Below are 27,981 nucleotides of genomic sequence, written 5' to 3'. Positions count from 1 at the left end.
TTCCCAACAAATGCATTTTATTCTATTTATTTATTCATTTATTTATTTACAAAAGAAACATCGAATGAAAACATGTTTTCCTACAATTTGCAACAATGTACATGACGCCCACGTGACTCCCACGTGACTCGCAACCAAATACTGATACGGGTTGTACCCTTTAAACTGGTTTTCACTAAAAATGCTAATTTAAAACTGTGTATATATATATATTATATATTCAGTAACCTCTTTTTGAACATTCGAGATATATTTGTCTACCTTAGACTATAAACATACAAAAAAATCACACCATCATAGGTTGGAAGACTAACATATACTTTTATAACTGGGTTGTAAATAGGAAAAAAAACACGAGACCCCATCTACTCCCCTAGTCCACATAAACCTAGTAAATATTCATGTATCAACTCTCAAATTATCAAAAATAAATATGTCATGAAATAAGACGTTTCTAATAATACTTCTTATCATATTGATATACACACCATGCATTCATACGTGTTTACCAGGTATCAAAATGTCACATCGTGGTCTTACTTACACACTTACACACACACACACTTCAGGGATCAGAGGTAATCACTTGGAGAATATATCTTGATGCGTTTTAACGACGTTGTGATTAGAGTAACCAAAATGTCAAAATATGATTAAATCAAATGAAAATTCATCTGTGTTAGTAAACCACAGTCTGGAATTGAACTACTGTTTGAAATACAAACTTGAAAATTGTACCTGAAATTTTCGACTGCACACTTCAGTATTTGTCAACAGAACAAAATTCAATTCGAGACTGTGTTTAAATCTTGTATACACCTCAGTATAGTAAAACTTTGTGAAATCTACCATCATGGCTCAAAGGGACGTAGTGTGGAACTTCGTGTGTTGTTTTCCCCTCTTATAAAAAATATGTATCTTTGTCTAAATTACAGACAAATACTTGATAATCACAGAACTCTCAATGCAAATGATTACAATGGTGTATTTTATACACACAAAAATTATGTCACTGGTTTATATGGAAACGTGAAAATGACTACAATAACGATTTTTTCACTATAAAAATTACGTCATTGATGCATATGCAAATGACTACAATGGCGAATTATACTCTACAAATTACGTCATTGATTTATATGCAAATTACTACAATGACGAATTTATACTTCACAAATTACGTCATTGATTCATATGCAAATGACTACAATGACGAATTTATACTCCACAAATTACGTCATTGATTCATATGCAAATTACTACAATGACGAATTTATACTCCACAAATTCGTCATTGGTTCATATGCAAATGACGACAATGACGAATTTATACTCCACACACTACGTCATTGATTCATATGCAAATTACTACAATGACGAATTTATACTCCACAAATTACGTCATTGATTCATATGCAAATTACTACAATGACGAATTTATACTCCACAAATTCGTCATTGGTTCATATGCAAATGACGACAATGACGAATTTATACTCCACACACTACGTCATTGATTCATATGCAAATGACTACAATGACGAATTTATACTCCAAAAATGACGTCATTGGTTCTATTTTCATAACTTCTAGAAACAGTTTGTCTCATGGTAAGTACAACGAAAATCAAAAGATCGATATATTTCCGTCCAAGTCCCTTTAAGTTTTATTTTTGTTACTGTGAGTATCTAATTATCAAAACACAAACACTTCTAAACACTTATCTCGTCTATAAAAAAAACTATCTGTACAATATGGAAGTTTCCAAAGAAATAAATCGGCCAACTAAGTAAAAGTAAGTCAATTGCACATCATAGAAGCAAATTATTTGGCGCCTTGTTCGTGGGGGTAAATGTGATGTTTTCATATATCAAATACTGAGATGATATTAAACAAACAAATATACGTAAATGACTTGCAAATCTTTCCATGTTTTTTCTTGTGGTTATATTTGAAAGCTTCTACCTTAGCCGTATATCATTGCTTACTTAGCATTTTACCCTGTATATTGAGTAGATCATTGACAAGTAAAGTTTGCAAATACAAATTGTTACTTCATAGATTGCTGAGGCAGCCTGCTTAACGTACAGACACATATGCCCGCAACACACATTTCATAAAAAAAAACAACACATCATGCTATTTGAAATTCCTTACGATAGAGTGGAGAAAATACAAATCGTTAATGACATGTGTAAGTTGGGACTCCTTAATCATTGTTGTATATTAAATTGTTGTATACAAACGTGTGGCGACTAAATTACACGGCGAACTCCATGATAAACTAAAACTGTCGAAAAGAAGAAAAAGACAAACAATTGTGATGACTATTCCTGTGACATAGTATGCACTGAACCTCAACAAAAACAATGCATAAGATAATTACAAAAGATAAATTTGCAATTAGAACTTTCCTTCAGATGTGATTATTTTTATGATGTATTTCATTGTTATGAATTGATTGAGGAAAGGAAATACTTAGCATACGTCTGGACACCATTGCACAACTATGTCATAACTGAAAAGAAATCAATTCTTGAGTCTCTGTGTAAAATATTTTGAAAGACAATAACTTGATATACCATGATACAAAATATATAATGCTTGGGTGTGTATGTACACGGGTAGTAAACGCACGACTAAGTGTCTATGTAGATACTAGTATATATCCACATTGCTACGTTTCTTCTGAATAGAGAAAAAAAAATGTCAGGTTTCAATTTTTGTAATGATAAGAGCTGAAGATTTGCGGTGATAATACATATAGATTAACCCTGTATTTTAAAAAAAAATGCGTTAATGGCGTTGTAGCACAACTGGTACAATATAGTGAGGTAAAGCATGATGCAACTTTTCAGACGTCGATAACAAACAAACAAACAAACAACAAACAAACAAACAAATTTGAAAGAGAGAAAAAATACACGTTTTTGACTACTAACCACGACTCAGTTCTGAAGGAAATATAATACATATCAGTGTATTTGCAGGTTGATCATTGGTTGTTTATAGATTTACGAATTAATGGGTCAAAATATGAGATAACGATGGCGGACGACCAAAACCTTGCATACATATACAAAGGGTGTTTTACAGTGATTATATTGGGGATTTAACGTACTGTATATCGTTATTACTTTAACTGCTGCTACGTCGAGGGACACAATACTTATTGACTTCTTGCCATATGTACAAATTCAAACAAATATGTTTTAAGATTCCATATACTAAATATCCATGTAGATTTATCTATCGGTTTAAACGTTATTAAGTCTGGGACTCTTCTCCCACCCTTAGATCATGGAGTCACCGTCCACTCCAAGGTCTGCTATCTACTGTTTTTCTCCCTGAATGAATGTCGACAGTTGTTTTACACCCTACGTAATGTAACGAGATGGAAAATGATAATTCTGACATTGAAGGTAATGTGCTAAAACCCTGCATACCAGAAGGTCGTTCAACTATTGACCCGATGGCGAGCTGTTAAAGGAATGCACGTTTTGAAGGTGTCCATTTTTGTATGTTGTCGGAATATTAATCAAGAACAATTGCAGGCAACGTCGACTCAAAGGCTAACTTCACATATTACGTACCCGTGGCTTTTATAAGTTTTTCCAATTCTTGGTGTGGTGTTACATGTAATAGCAAGGGGTACGGTAGAAACCATTCTTTGCAAGCCAGTCACATTTTCCCCGACACACCAACGATGCCGTAGAGAGGAATGCATAGGGCACGTTCTAGTTAAAACTTGTAGATTGTGATATTTTAACTATAGTTGGCAGTATTGATGTAATATCAATAGTGCACATTTTCAGAAATAATATATAAGTTTAAACGTGTATGTTAGCGCCTGCATAACTAAGCTTATTGCCCGTGGTATAAAACCAGTAGTAATGATTGTCTTTGGAAGTCAATGTCCTTTGCAGCTCTATGGAACGAGTTTAAGTCACAATGAAATATGACGAACACGCTCCACATAGTTGAAAAAACGAAAGTATCTGAAAAGTGATTATCGTTGATTTTGCATACGTGAATTAGTGAGTCTGGATCAGAGTTATTGTTTCCACAGGATGTATGCTACTGTCTTGAATAGCGATTCCTGTTTATGTATTCCCTGCCACGGTACGACTGTGTTAGGAATCCACGTCAGTAGCACCAGTCTTATCAATGTCCATGTATCAAACCTATCCCTGCATACTCATCGTATTAATCGTTGCATACCGGTGGATTGACATACCCAAATACATTGTACTCGATCAGTGATGAGAAAGTCAGGAAAACGACGTAGAAGATCATGCAGATCATTCCTAAGCGTTTATTCAGTTTCCATCCGTTGCAGTGGATGCTTCCAACCTAGAGAAGGTGCAAAACAAAAAAACAAAATTTACCTAATATCAAGAAAGTACATCTGGCGGTGGAGGCGGGCTGTTTTTGTAGTGGCTAATACAAACACACTAAATTACCTCAAAAGTGCCAAAATTCGTTTACTCCAAGAAATCAATCAATCAATCAATTATTTAATCAATTGATCGATACGTTCAGGCACACACACAAGTAAAATAAAATACACAATTTGTCGACTGTTCCTACCTGTCGTCAGAGTAAGTTGATTTATATTCAGTCTAGACCCTTCGTGTTTGGGGATTTCGACTAACGCCCCCCCCCCTTCCACAGGCTCTTGAACCTCTATTGCGACTGTCCAATTAACTCCGACATGTATGATTGAAGCAGATTCAATCACTTGTTTTGTTTATTCTATTCTAGATTAAATAATGTCTGTGTTCAGAACAATCTGAACACTGTGTTCAGAACTGTCTCTTCAAAGTACTTACCACAATTGTGACTGTGGCAAACAGTAGTATGACGGAGTATATCAATCCGCCACTTCTTATGTGAACCTATACAGTGATAAAGTAATACAATATAAACGTCACACATTTTATCAAGGAAAACGGGTAGTCACTTGGAATGGTCAAACAAGATTTACGGAAGATTTCCAATCCTGAATCACTTACGACTTCAAATAAAACCCAGTCCCCAGCTAACATCTACTGCACCCTGCCTCTCAAGAGAAACAATATTTCCCCTTCTAGTAAACCATTTACGACTTCAGATAAATTCCAGTCGTATGCTTTCATCTGCCCTCTCCCTCTCCTTAATAGCACACAAGAAGAGTCAAGATATGTCAAAATGACACGTTTTCACCCTTAGCCTATATTAAAGCAAAAGACTGGGATTTTATTTGAGTTATAAATACAGTAATGTGTTTGACATTTTTTCCAACACTTTCTACGTAAACTTGGCACTAAGTACCGACACTGTAATCAGTGTCTAAGTCTCCAAGATGCGGTGCAGTAAAATATTATGAAAAATCGGTCCTCAAGGATTGGGGGAGAGGGTATTTATATGTTTTACTTACGATAGATCCGTAGTCAACGACGGTTGTCTTGAGGAACCAAGGTAATGCCAATCCAAGGAGAATGTCGAAAACATTGCTACCGATGCTGTTGGAGACAGCCATATCACCGAGACCTATGAGTGAGAAAATATGTACAGGACGTCACCAACTTTGGGAGCATCAGAGACACGGTCATGCTAAAATTGCATTGATGGTATTGATTTGAGGCATGCAGCGGTACAGCGGTACAGCGGCACCAAAACTATTCCTAGGTCAGTTTTTGATACATAACCGAATTCTACGTGCAATCTAGTCTAGAAATTGATTGCCTATGCAACTGATGCCACATGTACAACACTACAAAATATACTGGAAAATTGAATGCTTTACGTATCAGTCGAATAATTTATCCATTGGCATGACCCGCAGTTTTTAGATTCAGAATATGAGTCGACAACATCCAACATAATTGAGATGACTTGTGTGCAAACGACAGTTGGGACAGCATATTTTTAAAAAAAAATAGCGCCAATGGTATTGTGGCACAACTGTACAGTTTATGCGTTCTTTTAACAAATGTTTATCCACACGATGATCCAACCCTGTTGTTACCTATGCAATACACACCATAATTTTACTGTTGCTATGGGCGATATCTTAGTTGCTGGAGACTATGCGTCAATTTTTTGAAAGTTTATCCACTTGCCTAATCAGCTCAGTTTTTGACTGTGCAATATACATCATCACTTCACTGTTGCTATGGGCGTGGTCTAGTTGTGAGACATATACATGTTTATTTTTAGAATGTTTATCCCAATTTGCCTATTCATCCCTGTGTCATCTTTGCCATATACACCGTCATTTGGATGCTATGGGCGTGGTCATGTTGCTAGGCATATAGCATTGTGTGATTAGACAAACAGACAAACAGACAAACAGACAAAGACAGATAGACAGACAGTCCGATATACAGACAGACAGACAGACAGACAGACATACAGACAGACAGACAGACAGACAGACAGACATACACCTTACTATGCATATAGCACTTCTGAACCTCAGTTCAGTTGTGCTAAAAAGCATAGTACATGTTTCACCGAGTACGGAATAACTGTAACATCATAATTTCATTATAATTCATCATAATTTCATGTGGTACAAAAGATTTTGAATAGTGGTCGAGGATTAACTTGAAAATGGTCCAAGTTGCTCTTGATAACGAAAAACGCTAGGTTATATAAGTACTAAAATTAGATATTCTATTTTGAGTCGTGACGTCATCACCGTATATTACAGTAATAGGATTATAAAAGGCTATTGGCTGCTGGCTGCAGATCATATGTTGATAATACGCTAGATATAATCCCAACCCACTCCCCATTGACGTCATTCCCACTTGTCTTCGCAATGACACTGTCATTAGAGAAAATGTACACGTGTATTCGTCGGGCTTATTGCCCACGATTTATCGTGTCTATTCTATTCGAAAAGTCAATGATTATATTGACTGATAAGGAGTGCATCAATTTACTTGTTACTGTAGCACTCCATTAGAAAGTGTAATTCGGTAGAAAAGGCTAGGTTTTGATTTTTTTAAAAATAAAATCCGGTAAATTCATTGTACGTACGATTATCTTAGAAGGTAGGGTATTCATGCGCTCTACAGAGAGTGAAAGAACATGTATATTGTTTGATAGAACCATACATAAAAAAGACGTTGTAACACGTTCTTCTTCAGATGATACAGTAAAATTGGCGACTGTCGTATTTTACTTGGGGGATATTGTTAGCAATGTATGCAATGCACGAACAGTAGTAAATTAAGTTTGGAAGCATAGTTATAGTGACTAACCTTGTCTGGCCACGATCAAACTTGCCATGGCATCGGGGACACTTGTACCAGCAGCGAGGAATGTGATACCCATAATGGTATCAGGAATACGAAGTGTGTAGCCTATCAAACTAACCATCCAGACCATGATGTAGGAGAATATTGCTATCCAACACATACATACAAAGAATGTCACCATATACCAACGTTCCCATCTGTAATAGATGTATGTTCGTCAGGTTTATACTACTACTACGGAAAATGTGTTATCGGCAAACTAAAGATAGGCACGAATTAAAAAGTTTCCGTTGTCGCATGTTGTAGATTACACAAGTGGATGACAGCGGTGCCTTGGTTATGTAGATATAATCACTCTGCAATAATGATAATGTAAACACCGACATTGGGTTCTATGTGCAGTCACTTGAGAAAAAGATTGCTATCAGAATCACCACCCTTCTGTGTGTGTAATTACATCAACTTCCGTTGATAGCTTATATCAACATGCCTCTAATAATCCCCCAATAATAATTTTAGTTTGTTTCTGTTGGAATTAATTGATCTGCCATTGTTGTACTTTCTTTTGTAATAGTTCTGAGTCAATAGTGGAGAGAAGCAGTCGTGTTCTCTTTACAAAACCCCTCTCCTCCCTATGCTACAAACTTTTTAAGTATAGAAATGGTGTGCTACACTTGTGAACACAACGTAGCAATAAAATCAAGCTATGCGTGCCATCTAACCTAAATAATTTCAACCCAAGCAAATGAAAAAATGCAAGAAACTGAGTCTTGTGAAAGTTTGAAACTATGTTCGATGAGAGTAAAATGTGTAATACGTGTAGTTTTGAATTTGGCGTTACCTTGCTTTTCTGCAGTCTGGTATAGTAAAAAATAGCAGAACTGATGTGGGCCAACAAAACAACCACTTGACAACACCAAAACACGATTCTGTGGATAATCAAGACAGGGAAACTCGTTAAAACTAAATAAAATTATTAAAATTAGCGCCAATGGCTTTGTAGAACAACTGTTCAGTTTATGTTTTTCCCCAAAAATATCTATCCCCATGCTGATTCCAGGCTACCAAAACATTGACAGTAACTAGAGATGCTCGAACAAAACTTGATTCCTGAGCAGGAATTTACATGTTGTGAGACTGTTCCCATAGACATCAACATGCTGATAACTTACTGGGTATAGTACAAAGTCCTCCGATGTCCTCATCGTCATTTGATGGTGTCTGGCCACGTGTCCTGAAAAGATGAAATATACGATTTAATATGAAATATACTCGAGGTTATCTGGGCTATCTGGGTTAGCAGTACATTTGATTCAGTGGCGTGTGCTTTAATAGCACATACACTGGTGACACAAAACACCGTACCGGTATCCAAGTACCACAACTTTTTTTTTAAAAGTTAAAACCTGATCTAAAATGGGACGGGGTCATTTTTGTGGGAATCCGTTCTTTTATCACGTGATTCCAGTGATGAGTTATGTCAGTGTCACCAAACAAGACACCAGCTTGGTGAACAAGTCCACGTTTCAGTTTTACGTTCACAACAAAATGTCAACATTTTCAATAGTTTAAATGTCATTGTTGACATAGTAATTTAGACAGATGAGCTTGCATCAATATATTATTTAAAATAACATACATAAATTGTAAGTAAATGGTAGACAAACCCATTCTGTCCTTCTTTATCTTCGTCGTCCGACTCTTGGTGGCACACTTCACCATTTTCTCTCCCTTCATGAGGTCTGACATAGTCCGCGTGCTTAGGGTCTTCTTGTCCGAGATTTTTCTGAACACAAATAAATTAACTATGAGAACTTACAAGAAGGGACATGGAATTCCGTATAGCAGGATCATGTAAAAGAAGTTTTATGTCTTCAAGTTTTGTACCTGTGTAGTATTGTGATAGGTTTGAACTAGGCACAGAATCAAACGTGGGTTTATACACCCTAGGGTTGTGTGGTTTAGGGTAAGCCGGCTTTCATACAACAACAAAAAGTGTCATTTGGCTTATACTAGTCTGTAAGATACGCCGTGACAGGGTGTCCTCAAACATCAGGCAACCCCTGAGAGGAGGCCGGTGAGGGTGAAACGTCACGACGTATCTTACAGTCTAGGCTTATACCTGTAGGGGAATATAAAAGAAATATACACCCTTATCTATGACTACGATTTGCCATAACTTAGGACGTACCTCGGCTATTATCATCCAACAGGCTGTTCTCAGTCGAGTTCTTGCTGGAAAGTGGCTGGAAAGCATAAGTCGTAACCCAGCATCTGAAAACGTTAGTCTGTGGGCAAATACATGTATATTATAATATGACGGGAATGAACTTTATTTTTTGCATAGAAAATTAACTAACTTTGATAGAACTTCAACCTCTTTATTATACATATTAGGCAAATGGGTCTTGCAGCTATATATTGCATATTTTTTAATGTGGATTACAAAAAAGAAAAGGAAAACAATCTAGGAATGATAAAGATTTGTCTAATATGCAGCGCAAGATGAAAGACAGACGAATATTCTAAATTGACATCTCATTATCATCAATTTTGAATACCACAGGAATGCATATGAATGAATTAACATAAATAAACATTCATCATCCGTGTATCTAGCAGTTGGTGATTTTTAACACACGGTACAACTCATATAAGAAATAATGAATGTACTGAAGTAGATATTTTAGTTCAGTATCCTAGATCAGTTTACCTCTTTGGGGAATTACTTAGGTATTCATCTACCATGAAAACCTGGGCTTTCTCGTCTTCAGGGGAAGAAGCAGCTGGAGTGTTGTTGACTGTCAAGTAAATACATATTCAGAAAATATCGGTTACGACTAAGTAATACTGTTTTCAGTGACATAAAAAATGGGGGCAACAACATGAACAGAGACGAGACAGTATACCATTATCTCTTAGTACGATCACGTCATCGACACTATACTACGCCGCCTATCGGTAAAGCCAGTAAATACACCCTTTAGCAACGCCTGTCAACCTGAATAGGCGAAACGTTAATCGTCGGTAAATATAACCCTTCGTCGTGACACAAGAACATATTATTACTAAGTTTTACCGACCTGATGGACGTAAACCTGTCAACGATATTATATCATATGATTTTATGTAAAACTTCAAAAGACAAATGGACGTAAATACAATCGACACTAGATGGATTTTAATCATGAATTGAAAACGGTGTTTCAAGGCCTAATAAAAAAATTGTGTGGTTCCGATTACGCTCAATTTTAGAATAGGTGGGGGTAGGTAGATTTATTTTTCACGTGTGAGTGTCTAGTTCAAGTTCAAGCAGTTATGTTTTCCATTGTTTCCATATGGTCTATGTGTCATTGGTTTCTTCTCATCAGATGCACAACCATTACAGATGAGAAAAATTGTTTTATATTGTCTTTTTAAGTTAATGTCAGTTTCCGCATCCACTATTTCTGGCGAGACTTCACAATTCCTCGAATAAATTATGTAAAAAAAAAAGGTTAGGACCAGCAGTGAAAAACTAGGTGAGATTGGGTAACCGGAACCAAACATTTTTGTTCTTCAGGCCTAAGGACAACACCATATATATTACACACACCTGATTGAAGTGGAATCATAACTGAGTTACTTCCCTGTCCTTCTCCCATCTTTAGTTTATTTTTCTTCCGCTTTTCGATCCGCTTTTGTCGTCTCTGGTCTTGCATCTTATCCCAAAAGCTGGCAATTTGTGGATTGAACCTGATGGTAGTGGACAAACGTTGGTGAGAATCAAACATAATAAATACTGTTTCCTAACCAGTTATTAATCTATTAACTCAGTCTGTGGATGAATTATTGGGTAGTTTATGAGTTCGACGTAAAGTGCGATTAGTGTGTAACTGAAAACCCATAGTAGCTGTATCTGGACCCCCCCCCCCATGATCTATATTCATATTTCCAACTTACATAATGTTGTTGTAGCTTGTACGCGTTACGTTGACATGACCGAACCCACCAACCGTAGTCTCTAAGATACGATATGCCGTGTATGAAAAGCATCCTACAAACGGTTAAAATGTCCGAATCCTGTATTCGTATTTCTTATGTACATTACATGTTATTGACATGGCATTTACTAAGCTTTGATGTATTTGCATGTAAATGATGTACGTGATTGTAGTTAGATGGTTTAACCTTTCTAGTTCAAATGATATGTACATGTACACGTTTTAGTGACCAAGTGGCTACATTGTAATATATCAAAACAATATGTCAAAGAATCTTGTCTGTGATTGGATGTACATGCACTCACTTCATAATTACGATGTAACCTCCATACATGAGTAGCATACACAACGCCTCCCACCTACAAAACAACAAAATTATCAACTACAATGAAATACAAATGTTATCATTTATAAGTTCTGTGAGTACAGATATCATGTTTTTTACGTTACAGACATATATACAGGCGTCTGTTTTATAGTGAAGGTTTACAAAGCACTCTGGCTAGTCAGTATTCAGAGGACGTGTCAATTTCCTTCCACACTTTCATTTAACTTAATTAATATACATACATACATACATACATACATACATACATACATACATACATACATACATACATACATACATACTGTCATACATACATACATACATACATACATACATACATACATACACACACACACACACACACACATACATACATACATACATACATACATACATACATACATACATACATACATACATACATACATACATACATACATACATACATACATACATATAAATTAAATCAAATTGAGGAAAGAAAAGTTTCACTTCTGTTTCCTCAATTTGATTTAATTTAATTTATACGTTATTTGATTGAGTTCATTTGTTTGTAGTTATTTGGCATGTATGTTATATATATATTAATATATATGAGTTTGAATAAAAGGACAAGTCGAAGTCTGGTTAAAACTTCTGCTTTATATATATATATATATATATATATATATATATATATATATATATATATATATATATATATATATATATATATATATATATATATATATATATATATATATCAAAAGTTGTAGACAATACAGTCCCTAACAATAACTTTAAAGTAAAATCACCGACGTTTCGTGTGTGTGTGTGTGTGTGTGTGTGTGTGTGTGTGTGTGTGTGTGTGTGTGTGTGTGTGTTAACCGTATTACACCGTATTATTGTTAGACCACACTTACCAGGTGACATTGCCATCGTGTATTACCAACACCAGTGCTGTAATGGCTAGGGAATAGATGATGGAATCCCGGAAAAGTGGCCACCATGTCAAAGGAACCACCTAGAATAAAACAAAGTATGACATGCACTAGGTAAACCTGAAGATCACAGAGTTATCGTTTGTCGTCAAGTAAACCAATTACTAGTATAACCAGCAGAGATAACAACAGTTAGGAAGAACTAATTGAGCCAGGTGTAGTACGGACAAATGATGTACCGTCAACATGATAGAATATGCAATGCGATCGTACCGTAGCTGCGGTGTCAACTTTAGGATTCTGAGTGACAGAGCTTTATTTTGTGATATTTTGATATCTAACTGCAATATATTTTTGATGTCTCCGTTGCTGAAAATGCCGATATTGAATGGTATATGGTCATGACGGAGGTCACGACGTTGGATGGCATATTGTGATGTTGGATGGTGTATGGTGACATTACATGGCATATGGGGATGGTGAATGGTGTATGTTGACATTGAATGGCATATGGTGACATTGAATGACATACGGTGATGTTGAGTGGCATACAGTGACGTTGGATGGCATATGGTGATGTTGAATGCCATATAATGGTGATGTTGAATGGCATGTGGCGACATTGAATGGCATGTGGTGTCATTGAATGACATATGGTGATGTTGAATGGCCTATATGTTGATAACCTATACATCGACTTTTTTTTTTATTTCCGGCGATAGGAAGGTCTTCTGCTGATATTCAGAGATCGTTGCATGAATAAGGCTTACGAGTTTAGAAATCCAACGATATTTTTGACGTCATCAGTGATGAGTATATTGCTGGGTTGAATATCAACTCATACTTAAAACATCTGTAAAAACCTACGCACAACCATGTAGATTTGTTTAATCGTAAGATATAATGAGATAGCCATCTTGTGCAAACTGCCTAAAAACTTCAATTATTCATTGGGATAGCCTTGATAAATCAAATCGATGCTTATGGCAAATAAACGATTTCAGTAAATGTTGATATAAATAAAAGATTATACAGTATTAGATAACGTGATTGGCTTCTAAATACATCTCTATATCTATGTACTATTCTCAGCCAAATCTTTATCTACAAACGAAGTCTTAATGTCTGACCTGGATAAATGCTTGTGTTCGTTCATAACACCAATTCATGTTGGTGCACATTAAATGATTTGGAACCAAAGAAAAAGATGAAAATTCCACTCAAAGTATATGACGATGAACATCGCATTTCAACCAACCAACCAACCAACCAACCAACCAACCAACCAACCAACCAACCAACCAACCAAGATTTAGTTTTAAATACGTGCTGGGTAAATGATTTTTTTTCACCGTCAAAGATGATATTTTATAACACAGCCTTTATATCATTAGATACAAATTTAACCCAAGAAATCGTTGTTGTTGTTGTTGTTGTTGTTGTTGTTGTTGTTGTTGTTGTTGCACATGCAAAACCCGGGAAAAGTGTCGTCTATGATAACATTCCTAGCGAGCATTTCAAAAAGGACTGTATGATTGATTTTCTGTGTGACCTGTTTCGTTTCGTTTCGATTATAATATTTACTTCCTCTGGTCTTAACAAAACATTGATTTCACCAATTCCGAAAAAGAACAATTTAGATCTTAGAATGCCATTGAATTATAGAGCTATTAGTCTTTAGTCAACTGTTTCAAAACTATATAGTGCTGTGTTGAATAAAAGGTTAACAATCTATAATAACGTACGATACTCTCGCTATATTTGCTTATAATACATTTGAAAAAAGGAGAAATAGTTGATGTTAATAGAGAAATATCATGGTGGATGTGTTCTACTACATGTATTTTCTTGTGTGTTTACAGTATGTAAACTTATAGGTGATGTTTGTTTAGTTTTTTGTTTGTTTAATTATTTTAGAAAAAAATGACTTATAAGCTGGAAGGGGCTGGGCAGACGTTTATTTATTCCGCATATTTAATGTAATTTATTTTAAATCTGCATGTCACTAAAATAAACTACGCAGCTGTAATGTGCTGTGTTGTGCTGTACTGTTATGTACTGTGCTATACTGTTATGTACGTACTGTACTGTGCTGTTCTGTGCTGTACTATACTGTGACGAACTTTCAGGTTTCAAGACGTTTCACATTTTGCACATCAGCCGTAACACCATAACCCTTCTTTTAAAAACCATCGAACGTCCCACCACAGAGAAATGACATGGTTTTTCGTATAATGTCTACTGATGCATGCTGGTCCAATCTTTGTAACCCAGAACAACTACGGGTCAAGTATAGCACATGTATGTGGAGTGGGTGCAAAGAAAGAAATGAAATATTAGCGAACACACAAAAAAGTCATATACCTGGCCAGCAAACAGTCCACAGAGTCCAATAATAACAAGAATATTGAAAACAGCTGATCCTACAATGGTTCCTAACCCAACATCGCCTTTGGCAATAAATACACCTGAACAGACAAAGCAGAGAAAAGTTAGACATTTTGGTGAAAAGGTCAATTTACAGTAAAGAGTACATATCAAAGAATTGTATCAATCTGAATATATTCAAATGTCAATTTAAGTTGACGTCACCTCATACTTAAATCGTTCTATGACGTCGCCTAATAGATGTAATCATACATGGCTCCTTGCCCAGTTATACGTTTACTCACTAGGGGAACGAGCAGAATTTACGGCAGGGGGCAAAGGAGAAAATGTTTTAATTAAGATGTTTGGGACGCCAAGAATTATCATGCCCCCCCCCCCCCTCTCCTAAGGCTACACAGATAGTGAAATTATACGGAAACCCACTCCTCTATTCTGGAGATGTACAATTGTACGGTACACTACATTAAAGTAACAGTGAACATCTACTTCAGGGTCCATATATAATAAGATTACTCAATGACCTATACTTGGAGACACTTTCCCTTCTGGGGAGAAACAGCATCACCATGATGGCTGGTGGGGAGGGGGTGGGAGGCGCTATCCCCCATACACGTACATACTCGAAAGCCATAGACCATCAGAATTTTCAAGACCTCTTTATACCCTGAGAGTTTTTCGTGTTCCCTCCCGCCCATTTTCTCCTCAGATCCCCACGCTTGCCGTCAATTATGCTTGTTCCCTTATTACACAGTGATGAATTCCAACGCTGGAATCTTACTGGAAAAGATCAAGCACTGCGTAGAGACACCATTGTGATATCACGACTTTGTATGGTTTAGGTTGTAAACAAGAACTGGGTTACCGTAGCTTATTAACCTTGGCTACTCTTTATTTTGCAAGTATAACCCCGAAACAGCCAAAAGGTTACGTTTGTTTCGTACTATTCCCATGGCGAATTGTATTCTATGTTTTCAACTCGTGAACAGCATACTACATGAACTATTTAGACATTGGGCTAAAACCTTGCATACAGCACACAAACAAGATACCCCCACAGATATGCTACACCTCCGAGAATATAAAGTGCACTGTGATATTAAATTAGTCACATGCATTTCTAAACTTGTCACTTGTTATATCAGGGAAAGCTGACCTTGCCGTTAGCATCAATTTGGTAAAGTAGAAATTCCCAAAAACAAAAACTGATCCCTTGATTTTAATTTGATAGCTGATTTCTTTTTTCAATCATACTTTATTTGCGTTTCGTTTGACCTTCGAGAAGGCTAGATGTTGATTGATTCAGCGCTTGATGATACCACAAATCACCTCATAAGCAACTCAGATTCCTGCGTTACAATACATATGTAACCCATAATGCTCTGATATTGAAATTTAACACGATAACCTTGTCAAGTTACACTCTTTGTAGTTTGCCCTACTTTATGTGGCGTGATAAACAGCAACGTCACCAAAACAACACCCTCTCGCGTGACTCCTGGGCATATCTGGTATGAAAAATTGCCTTATGAACGCCTATATAGCCTTTCTAAACATTCATACGGTGTCACATGACCATTTTTACAGGGCGTGTTCACATGTAAGTGCACTTTCACCAAATACAAAATACAATTGTAGGAAAAAAAAGTGTCTTGCCTATAATGGACGTAAAGAGTTCAGGCGCAGAACTGCCAGCAGCCATGAACGTCGCCCCTGCTACATCTTCGCTAAATCCCAAATGCTGTAAACAAGAGATTATATTAAATCAAACATATTAGCAGAATGATTAGCACATACATGAAAAGTCGAAGTGAATACCATGGGTAATATAATATAAGGTTGAACATATTGTGTTTTATATAAATCAAACTAAATACTGTACATGTTTCTAAGCTTAGCTTAGCTGTCGTCCTTAAAATTATGAATTATAATGGATGATTTTTTTCGATGTACCGTACTGATAAAAAAAAGCGATATATGAGTAGACAGAACCTAAATATCACGCCATGGAATGTTAGCTGCACGTGTCCAGCATACTGAAATTAATGCAAGGATTTAAACTCGATATCCTTAACGATAGCTGTGCTAGAATCACTCGCAATCCTTCTTGACTACTTAGGGACTGCAATGCTTTCATGGCTGTTCGTTTTGAGGAGATACAACTATATGTGCTAAGGGAACTGTCATCATTTACGGACGGGGGGTGGTCGGTCGGAGGAACCTAAGGGGTGTCACTCAAAAAATGCAAAGCTACGTGAGTAGAACTAAAAAACCAGAGAAGTGAAAGAGGTGCAAACATACTGACGTATAGAACACTTTACTTGTGATGGAACTTGAACAAGTCTTCCCGAAATAATGTATACTTCAGTCACCTATTTTTAATTATCATTATGAGACAGGTGACCCCTCAGCCATGAAGATGTCTGCATATATATATATATATATATGAGCCAGATGAGACTCATATTCCGTGGTCATACTGGATGGTAATAATGGCTAAATAATTGTAAAGACCATATACTGTTTGCTATTTTACGTCCCTAGTAAATGGCCTCTGACTTGCTCCGCACCATTCCCACCAGCAGCCATCATGGTGATACTGTCTCTCCCTCGAAATCAATATTGAAACTCTATTATGGACTCTGAAGTCGATTGGTATTGCTTCTTTAATGCGGCTTGTATTGGCGAGCAAGGGGGTTACTCGTTTTTAATTCTTCATCGCAATAGGGAACTCGCAAACCTGCCATGTTGAATGTTGCATCATGGGAAATGTGATAATAAATACTAATCAATTAGTATTGGAAACAATGTTGATACATTGTTTGTAACCTCAAATAATCAATTCATAATTACCCTGACAATTGTGGGCGGTTAATTTTATCAGTAGCTCCAGATTAATTACGATAACCACGGATAATCCCATAGTCCTTTGCGTCTGAGCATGCTCCGTCTGGATTGCAAGTTCCCTATTCCTCCCACCGATCCCCCCCGGCCGTAGATAATGACGGCTCCCTAATGGGGGGGGGGGCATTGGCTGTTTGCAATCTGCCTCTAAGCAAAACCTAAGGGGTCTAAGAGGCTGGTTGAATACGACAGTTCTTTATCGTCATCATGTGAACACACTCGATAACACTACGAATGCTGTTAACACATTTCAGTCATTATGTGCCATCGAAGGGGCGTATTTTACAAGAAGTAATACACTAATGTCCTTACGCGTCCATTATTTATATTTAGATGTCGTTAGAGTATATCTCGACATCAAACAATTGATGTCTGATGTGCAATGTGCAAGCACTCTGCTGTTGAGGTATTGAATACAGCTGAATGTTTGATCGTATTACACGACTATAGTTGACATCACATATACGTGTTGCTACTACTTTTAATATCTTACGGCCATTAAATGTCAAGATAATGTACGGGTTTTAAAACTAGTTAATACCCGTGACATTACGTGGGGTTATTCACGAGTTCCAAATATAAAGCAAATGTACGACGCAGTGTGTTTACACACAATTTACGACCGTTACAAATATACAGTCTATATTTGACCCTGTAATGATATTTGTATTTGACATACTCAAGTTGTGTTCAGCTTACTCACCAAACATATCTTCTCCAGAGAAGGCACGAAATAATCGTCACAGACTATTGCCAGGGCAACAAACATATAAATGACCTGTTGTATAAATACGTAAAAAAAGACAGAATAAACTTGTTTGCCCAGCTTTTATCCGATTCAATCTAAAAGTGTTTGAACATTCTCTAGGTATATGGTGTCAATATGTGGTAAAACGAGAGAGGAAGTTCAAATAAGGTCAAGACTACATAGTGAATTCTATATAGAGTAGGTAGTGATCTGCCGCCTGTGGTGTGATGTGAGTGTGGTTACGGTCATAGTCATTAAGATTTATATTTTCAACGAGAATATGTCTTGATATTATCATGCACCGACTGATTGAAGAAAAAAAAGTAAATATGACATAGAACCATAAAAAGGCCACGAAATAGTAATCACTTATTAAAAGAATAGGGCTATCACAAAATCACAGAAAAAAATCACGACCAGAGGTTTCGACTTCCGGATTCTTTCAAAAGAACAGCTACCCATCTGTGTGTGTGTGTGTGTGTGTGTGTGTGTGTGTGTGTGTGTGTATGACATGTAAACAACACTTACACAAAAAAGGTGCAGCACTACAGCCCCTTTGGCTCGCTGTGCGTCGGTAAAATAATCGGGTGGAAACTCATGAATTGCTGGAATAAAAACACAGAAAAAATAGTAATACATGTAATTAAAAACTTATTCACAATAATAATAATAATAATAATAATAATAATGATAATGATAATAATAATAATAATAATAATAATAATAATAATAATAATAATAATACTACTACTACTACTACTACTACTACTACTACTACTACTACTACTACTAATAATAATAATAATAATAATAATAATAATAATAATAATAATAATAATAATAATAATAATGATAATAATAATAGTAACAGAAAGCATTAATCCCAGTAGTTGAAACACGATGACATGGGCTAAAGAAAAGAATTGCAACAATCTAAAGATGCTGAAACTAGAGTGCGACGATTTATATGCATTTGCATTTACAACTTACAAAGTCATACTCGAACTTTGTATATACAGTAATTACGACTGACGTTCACAGTAGTTCCCCTTGATAAGGGTTTTGCTATATGCGTTGCAAATCACGTAGGCATCCGATGTGTCACGTGACACTAAGGTCAAGGAAATGAAGAAACGCATACAGTACGCGTTTTGAATTTTGAATTAATTGGTGAAATAAATGAAGTTATATTTCTTTTAATTTAACCATTCTCATCATTAAGAGAATATTTTGTGTCAACACAAAGGTATATTCCCCGTATTTTATGAGGGAAGAACAATGTCAAAACGTTATGGCCAAATGATGGAACGGTGTGATTATACGTGTATGTAAACTCGGCTGTAACATACGTCAACTGATGAACACACAACTTAGCATTGGGTAAAACGTATTAAATAAATGTATTGGAAAGCAAATTTAATATCGAAATAATTCTTTTTGGAACGCTACTTTATCATGTTTCTGCTATGTTCCAATCGACAAGTGTTGCCCGGGGAATGCCGAGTCTGCCTTTGGTATTTAATTCTTATAAGAACTAATATACGGTTTCCCATTGAATATGAAAATAGTCCATTTGCACGCCTGAAGTAATCTCTTCGTGTGAGGATGGGTTTTATGTATTGATCAACCGTGACAAGTAAATCTTATATCGGGTCGAGTTCATTGATACCGTTCTATTCAGTCACTCTGCTTCTTTGAGACATATAAAGAGAGAACGCTGTCGTGATGGACGAGTTCAAAGTTCAAAGTTAACTTAAAGAGACGGTGATAACTACAGTTTGGTGATATTCCACGTGCGTCAGTAACAACGTCACCGCAGTCAATTTGATTGTACGACACTGGAAAAGCCACTGGTTTAATAGCTATGATTTCCGTTAAAACACAGAAAAAAACAGGATTTTAGAATGATTGCAGTGAAATTATGATGAACAGGCTTTAATTATCCAACATCAAATTGCCCTGCAACTACGATTAATGTCGGATATAAAAATGTTTGTGTATGACGTTCTTGTACTGCTTTTTTTTTTTACTTTAAGAAAAATAAATTTATGAGCACACACAAGAGAAGTTTTTGCCAGAAATAAAGGCCGTCATACGACGCTCCAAGCTGAAACTAAAATCGTAATGTAGGCTATTAATATGATGTCGAAGGTCGTTTTAATTTCTTAACTTCCCAGATAATCAAAAACTGTTAAGGGAAAATCCCTGGAGGTAGGTCAACTTTTTTGCTGTATAAGTCAACTTATGACGAAACCATTACTACGATAACATACCTTTATTATATTAGTGCATATAACAAGGAGATTGTCAAAGTAACCAAATTTCTATGGCAACGAGATCTACTTTCATTATTGGGTGAAAAGTGAGGAATTCATTGTTACATGGCCTCAAACATGATACGCCAGTCGTGAGTCGGTTCAATGATGATCTATATATGGTTCATATTGAACGTGACCAAGTACACACTGTGTTATCTAAATTGTTGTCTTGGCAACAGTGAAATCCAACAGACGTCAATAAATGGTGTACAGATATGAACTAGTCGTATACCCATAGGCTATGTTGACTGTATTTAGCGATGACAGGACTTCCATCTCTGCACAGAATGTTTTCGTTCAGGAAAGCAAACCACAATCAAGGTGTTAAAAACGTGACGTGCGAAGGGGTACATTAAACTGCTGTATTAGTATATATCAAAGCGAATATATATATATATATATATATATATATATATATATATATATATATACAAATGAAAGAAGACGAGTCTGATATTACATAGTGGAATTACACTACGGACCGTTTCACCCGAAGGATCGTCAGGTGTAATAGTGTGGTTTAATAGTATTGGTTAGTTATACATCCTGCTTTAAGTACATAACTTATGTGTGTTCACTGACGGCTGTGTGTACACAAAAAGATTGACAACAAAGGTTACGTATTATTAAGTAAGAACTTGTTAGCGTGCCGGCATTTACTGATTAATTCAGTTCTGCTGTTCAAGTTCGTTGATTTGTCGGCAGTTATAATAAAATATTTTTCCCAGAGGCATAGTTGACATCGTTTGGTAACGTTAGAGTATGAGGAAGCCTGCTTGAGAACTGACCAGTGTACGTCGTAATTAATGTTGCTGTCTTTTAGATGCCAAATGTATTTACTGAGTGCAGTGTCTTTCTTCTTGTGATCAAGTTTAAATGAAGACTTGTGGTTGTTAAACCTGCTTTTGAATTCTGTGTCACTAACGCCTATGTATGATTTGTGATCTTGGTTAGTGGTGACTGTTGCTTTGTAAACAACGCTTTTTATGAGGCATATTCCTGCGAGAGGGCACTCCTTTGGTTTTCTGCAGTTACAGGTATTTTGTTGTGTTTGCTTAGCTTTTGAAAGTATGGCTTTATTATGACCGCTAATTAATTTACCCATGTTGTCCATGCAACTATAGCTCACTTTAGTATTATTACGGTTGAAGATTTTATGCAGTACACTGGATATGGGGAAATGCTTGTCGATGAGGTTGAGAAATTTTCTACCGATGTTTGTTGAAACGTGTTTACTGTAAGGTGGGTTGAACCAAGTTATATTACGGCTGCGATTCCGCTTGCGTTGAGTGTGTCTTGTTTGGTCAAATTTGAGGGTGTGATTATATCCTGCTTCATTGAGTGCATCTTGGTAGGATGATGTAGTGGCGTCGAATAGTTGTTCATCACTGGAAATGTTGGATAGACGTTGGTTTACCGAGCTGGGTATGGTCTTAATTATGGTTTTAGGATGGTTTGATTTCCTGTTGACGTAGTGGGTGGTGTTATTTGGTTTTGTGTACGGTCGGTATGACTCGTCACGCAAGTTGAAAGTGACATCAAGGAAGTTGACAATTTTGATACCTTGGTCGGTGGTGATTCTAATATATATATATACGAGCGAGATTGCATTTTATACAGTGGGTGCTCGAATCGCTTGGCTTCCCGTTACTTGGAATAGTCAACAGATCTACACATCCATTGTCACAATTTTATCTTTATGCATGACAGAAGTCGCTGACTCCTGATTCTTAACTTAATGATGATGGCAAGAATAGCCGAGTAACAAATATGACGGTACAAACCAATAACTGAATTTATTCAAAACAATGGTATATCATACTGCTGCCACTTGTATATTATGCTTAAAAGAAAATTATTTTTTTTAAAAACTGTTAATACTTTCTTCGATCAATATAAGAGTTAATTGAATGGTTGCTACTCCGTCACATTGTGTTGTTGATCGTTTATACATATACAGATCAGAGACAGATCACTCAGTGAATTCAAAATGTTCATATAAAGCTTATGAAATTATACAATAAAAGTATTTAGGAATTTAGGCACGGAAATGACACGACAAAAGTTATACGAAGAACGGGAAATCAGGATCATTATTGTCAGGGATTGGATGCTCAAAACATGTCTGGAGACGAGGTAGAGCGGAAACTAGTGATTTCCTATAAGTTGGTGTGGGCAGGGAAAATACCTAGTCCAATCAGGTGCCTGTAATGAAGCAGGAAGTGACACTATAATCGGGTCGTATTGTCAGACATTCAACCCCAGAGCTGTACCAATTTGGACGGAAGATAAACGAGCTGGAATATAATTTAGTTTTGATCTCGTATTAAGTTGAAAGGGTAAATAATGGTGGCCAGGTCAAATGAAATCCAATCTTGATTACATGTACCAATCCCTATACACCCATTGCAATTACCTGGTGTCATCTTATTCTATTGGCCGTAAATGTATCGCAGAGAAGGATGATGTCAATTCGATTACATGTGTTCTAATTTGGTATTCCACAAAGTATATAATCAATCTATCAAGCAGTCACCCTGTGAATCGATGCTGTATCTTAGAATCTGAAAAAAAAAAAAGTGCTATGACTACAAATGTCGGGCGTTAGATTCAAATCGCTTCACTATTTGTATTTCAGATATGAACTCATCACGTGATTTTGCGTCGAAGGCTAAAATAAATCCGATATGTTCTTTTCGTTGGATTTAGGTATCATTTGTAACCATGGGAACGGTCAAGATACAGCAATGTGTCATTAACGGATTGCGTTATCCCACTTTTATTTTCTCTGGTGGAAAGTGATTTCTGAGCCCCTGGGTGAGCGAGTTACGAGATAATGCATGGAGCGTGAAGACTTGATGACAGAGCAGACTCATTTCGATGTTAGGTGCCTAAAAATGGGGTCACGTTTCGCCTAAGGCCTCTTCTCGTACGTGTTCAATATTCACGGCCTCGTTACATTTTATACACTCACATCTGAAGCCTTGTCAAATTTCCACTCTTTCGTCCATTACATGAACTGTACACATGTACATTGGTGAGTTTGTAACGTGTGTACATTGGTTAGTTTGTAACGTGTGTACATTGGTTAGTTTGTAACGTGTGTTTATAATATATATATATACTTGAATTTTTGAATATTCAGTCTTGGATATAATACACATTTCGGCCTACACTATAAAGAGTCCGCTCATTTTTAGCTGGCTGGGAGGGGGGGGGGGGTTCGTGGGATCATTTCGGAAAAACACCACTTGAAGTGAGGGGGACGTGGGTCACTTTGTAAAACAACAAGATAAGAATTTGTCATTTTGGTGCCGAGGAATAATAATATTTTTGCATATCATGCTGCTCAATTACATAAATAATCGATTATACAAATGACTAATTAATAAAGCTTTTTAGTGGTCTATACTTGGCGTCACTTCGGCTTTGGTCATTGGAGGTGGAGGTGTAAGTTTGAGAAATCCTATCTCCGATTCCACCCACCCAGTTTAAAATGACCGGCACCTAACTATATTTATATTTATGATCGAGGATGATATGATATGCAGATTATCTGGTCTAGTAAATTCAGACTGAATAAAGTTCCTGGTGCACTAATGTGCAACGATGACTTGGGTATTATAATGTATACATCATAACAATTATTTCTAACGAATAAACAACGAACTTTGTTTGTATATTAGAATGCCAAGGGATTTAGGGTTTGTTTTTTTCAAATGTCTAACTTTCATTAATAATAATGTTGATAATGTTGGTTTTTATATAGCACTTTCGTTCCCAATCTGTGCCAAAGCGCTTTACAATTATTGCACCTGGCACGGATCTATCTCGGCACAGCTACCCTTTAATACTTCCTCAACTCCCTGGGGAGCATACAATCCATTGCAGCCTCTATAGGCGCGGCGCATAGAATTAAAGCATTCAAAATGCAACCTCTATCCTACCAGGTCCAAAATTATAGCGCTGGGTTGACTGAAGCACAATTGTGGTTCAAATCTTACCCAAGGACCTTCAACCGGCAGCAACGGGCTCACACCTGTAACCTTTGTCTTTATATACTATAGGGGCGTAACATCTTCCACTGACAAGTACATTTAGGAAACGATTCTGTGTCTTGATTATTTCATAAGAGTTCTTTTGTAAACAAAGGAATATCAATAAAGATGAACTATCATAGTCAAGCTGAGCCTTCGTGGCAGCGGAGAGGCCAACTATCCAATCTCTAAGTCAAATCTGTGATTTTTTGTAGAAAATGCCTAGCCATCGTACCATTTGAATTCTTATTGACACGCGAGCACTGCTAGATTTCATATTTTTAAAAAATAACCATTTAGATTATCCTCGGTTTTCTGAAAACTGAAAATGTAAGTACACTTTTCTAACAACTATTAATACATTTGTATCTCCATACAATGCTTATACATCGCCTCTTTCAATTGAGGTTAAGCCAAGTGTTACCATTCCAAGACCAGTCTCGACTGAATAATGGAGTACCTGGTCAAATATACAACTGTGTCGAGTAGTCGTATATGTCATTTAAAACAATACACAGTGGCATGTTTACGTACACTACAGTTCACTGTTAGCAATAAAGAAATACATTGCATCCCGTGACCTTTGATGGACGGGTTGAAAGGTCAAACCATTTCTTTTTAATTAACAATTATTATTGCGAAATGTTGCAAGTGCTCGCAGTGTGTTTAGGTTGTTACCGTTACACTGGGATATAATACCATGCAAATCTTACATAGAGCTCAGACCACTTTAAAGAAGTCTGGGCATAGAGCTAAATAAGATATGGTATTTCAAATATGCCTTCAAATCAATCAAAATCATATTTAACACATAACTGTCATTATTAACCTATGTTATGCATCATTATATTTCAACTTATGAGTGCCTAATATTTCAATTTAATAAAGTATTGATGCATAGGTGACTTGTGTAACTTCAAGGCAGTTTACTTCTGTATCAACAACACTCAATACAAATTATATAGAATTACATCACGACAAGATTCCTATCTCAATTTCAAATGCTTCCCACTGTGTATATAAATATTTGTAACTATTCCCGTCTCTGTTTTTTTTTGACATTCAGTAGCTACATCCTGAAATATCAAAATACCTGGCCCGATGTGACCTGACAGGGTGGTGGCACAATGCAGCGATGAGACGAGATATGCACTGCACACATGTCGAGATAAAGAACACAAGAGAAACGATGTATATATCAAATGATCAGACGCCGCGGTGAACACAGGCGTACCACTGATATCAGACAGTTCAGAATTATCATGGTCCCTGTATTCTCCTTCTGTAAACTTGTCAACTCAGATCGCGTTTGTGCACAAATACTATTTACCGGGCAAACTCTGACAAATCATTTGTTATCGGAGAACGAACGAAGATGTTGAATGTCAGTATAATGGACGGATATCATCAACCTTTCAATTTTGTTTAACTCGGAAATTTAATATTGATTATGACAAATTGCAAAGTTTGTTCACATTCACTAAGCTATTCTCATTTACCACTTTACACTGTCACTGGAACAGTGATTACGATCTACTAAAAAACAATAGCAATACTAGATGAAACAAGGATGCAAGTGCAATTGTTGTCATGGCAATGTTGGATGATGTAGAGAAACGAAAGAGTGATAAGTATAACAGTGCTACTTTATATTATATATATATATATATATATATATATATATATATATATATATATATATATATATATATATATACATATATATATATATATATATATATATATATATATATAACTCGGTGAGTATCAATCTACTATAAGACAGTGCTCTATACCGCAGTGGCAGAGCGTAATAGTTTTGGTAAAAACTATATATATATATATATATATATATATATATATATATATATATATATATATATATATATATATATATATATATATATATATATATGTGTGTGTGTGTGTGTGTGTGTGTGTGTGTGTGTGTGTGGGTGGGTGTGTGTGTGTGGATGTATGTATGTATGTATGTATGTATGTATGTATGTATGTATGTATGTATGTATGTATGTATGTATGTATGTATGTATGTATGTATGTATGTATGTATGTAAGGATTTGTTGGCGCATTAAGCTTCGCGAGATCAGCAGTGACATCGTTTAGTTAATATAGCTGTATGGTTAGACAATATTTGATGAATGTAGTCAGCGGGAAAATGTGTTTGTCAGTTCACAGTCTTTCACGTGAGAACATAAATAATGGATAGTGATTATTTCAAATTGATCACATTCAAAATCGACTTCACCATTTCGTGTTTTACTTCATCACGATTTTCGAGTTGTCCTTGCATCTCTATTTCTCCGGCGTCATGACTTTGTGCTCGACAGCACGTATATCCCTAATACGTAATGTTAAATAAATTATGACTATCGTTAGCTGAACATACGCGCACGCAACATCCCGTTGGTGTGCAAAAAATACGGACATCGATTTAAACTTTATTATGCCTACTGATTTTACAAGTGAAGTTAAAACTGGCTGATAACGTTTTTTTTTTATTTTCAGTATTCATCAATCTCTACCAGCTCTTCTATATTAAAATACGCCATTAATAGTTGCTATGCTACTTTCATTTTGATTTATGTAGGGAGAACAGAGTGGAAATATACACAACAGTGTCATAAAGATTCATTAATATTGCCAGGAAATATATCAAGTTATTCGAAATAGTTGTACTCCATTGAATAATGCCAGATGTTAATTTGTGCGATAATATTTGTTCACAAATCACGCCATTTTCTCGCTAACGTTCCGCTGTACTGTACAGTATTGTAATCGATTTGTGGAGATTTCACATGTAATGTATCATTGGAGTTTCGGAGAAATGGACAGATGGACTTTTGGTCTATCGATCAAACGATATAATCTCTTTAATGTCCAAATACAGGAAGATTTACCTCAAGTTGTTATATAAAATGTCGCGCTTTCACCATCAGGTAAATGTATCCGGTTACACGTGTCTTAAGATGTACATTTCAATATTTTGTATATTTCAAGATCACATTTTTATGACAACTTCATCCTAAATTTAATGAGACAAACTAACGACTATAAATAAAAGCTTATTTTCACCAAAGAGGTTTAAG

At 36.1% G+C, this 27,981-nt stretch overlaps 1 protein-coding gene across 1 annotated transcript in view; it reads right to left on the bottom strand.

The window, feature by feature from the left end:
• Positions 1 to 9: 9 nt before the first annotated feature.
• Positions 10 to 27,981, bottom strand: part of LOC144447700 (sodium/potassium/calcium exchanger 4-like) — a 35,434-nt gene continuing 7,462 nt past the window's right edge. The window contains exons 3-18 of the mRNA XM_078137782.1: positions 19,047 to 19,123; positions 18,474 to 18,548; positions 16,523 to 16,607; positions 14,846 to 14,949; positions 12,464 to 12,564; positions 11,539 to 11,592; positions 10,846 to 10,985; positions 9,964 to 10,051; positions 9,442 to 9,538; positions 8,918 to 9,036; positions 8,423 to 8,484; positions 8,092 to 8,179; positions 7,254 to 7,447; positions 5,420 to 5,532; positions 4,833 to 4,898; positions 10 to 4,353 (exon numbers count right to left, since the gene is read on the bottom strand). Coding sequence (XP_077993908.1) covers positions 4,207 to 4,353; positions 4,833 to 4,898; positions 5,420 to 5,532; positions 7,254 to 7,447; positions 8,092 to 8,179; positions 8,423 to 8,484; positions 8,918 to 9,036; positions 9,442 to 9,538; positions 9,964 to 10,051; positions 10,846 to 10,985; positions 11,539 to 11,592; positions 12,464 to 12,564; positions 14,846 to 14,949; positions 16,523 to 16,607; positions 18,474 to 18,548; positions 19,047 to 19,123 — 1,610 coding nt within the window. The 3' untranslated portion in view covers positions 10 to 4,206. The remainder of the gene's footprint in view (positions 4,354 to 4,832; positions 4,899 to 5,419; positions 5,533 to 7,253; positions 7,448 to 8,091; positions 8,180 to 8,422; positions 8,485 to 8,917; positions 9,037 to 9,441; positions 9,539 to 9,963; positions 10,052 to 10,845; positions 10,986 to 11,538; positions 11,593 to 12,463; positions 12,565 to 14,845; positions 14,950 to 16,522; positions 16,608 to 18,473; positions 18,549 to 19,046; positions 19,124 to 27,981) is intronic.

The sequence above is a fragment of the Glandiceps talaboti genome, chromosome 2, assembly GCF_964340395.1.
Source record: "Glandiceps talaboti chromosome 2, keGlaTala1.1, whole genome shotgun sequence".
Classification (NCBI taxonomy): domain Eukaryota; kingdom Metazoa; phylum Hemichordata; class Enteropneusta; family Spengelidae; genus Glandiceps; species Glandiceps talaboti.
The sequence above is the reverse complement of the archived record's forward strand: the minus strand, read 5'-3'. Positions and strand labels throughout refer to the sequence as shown.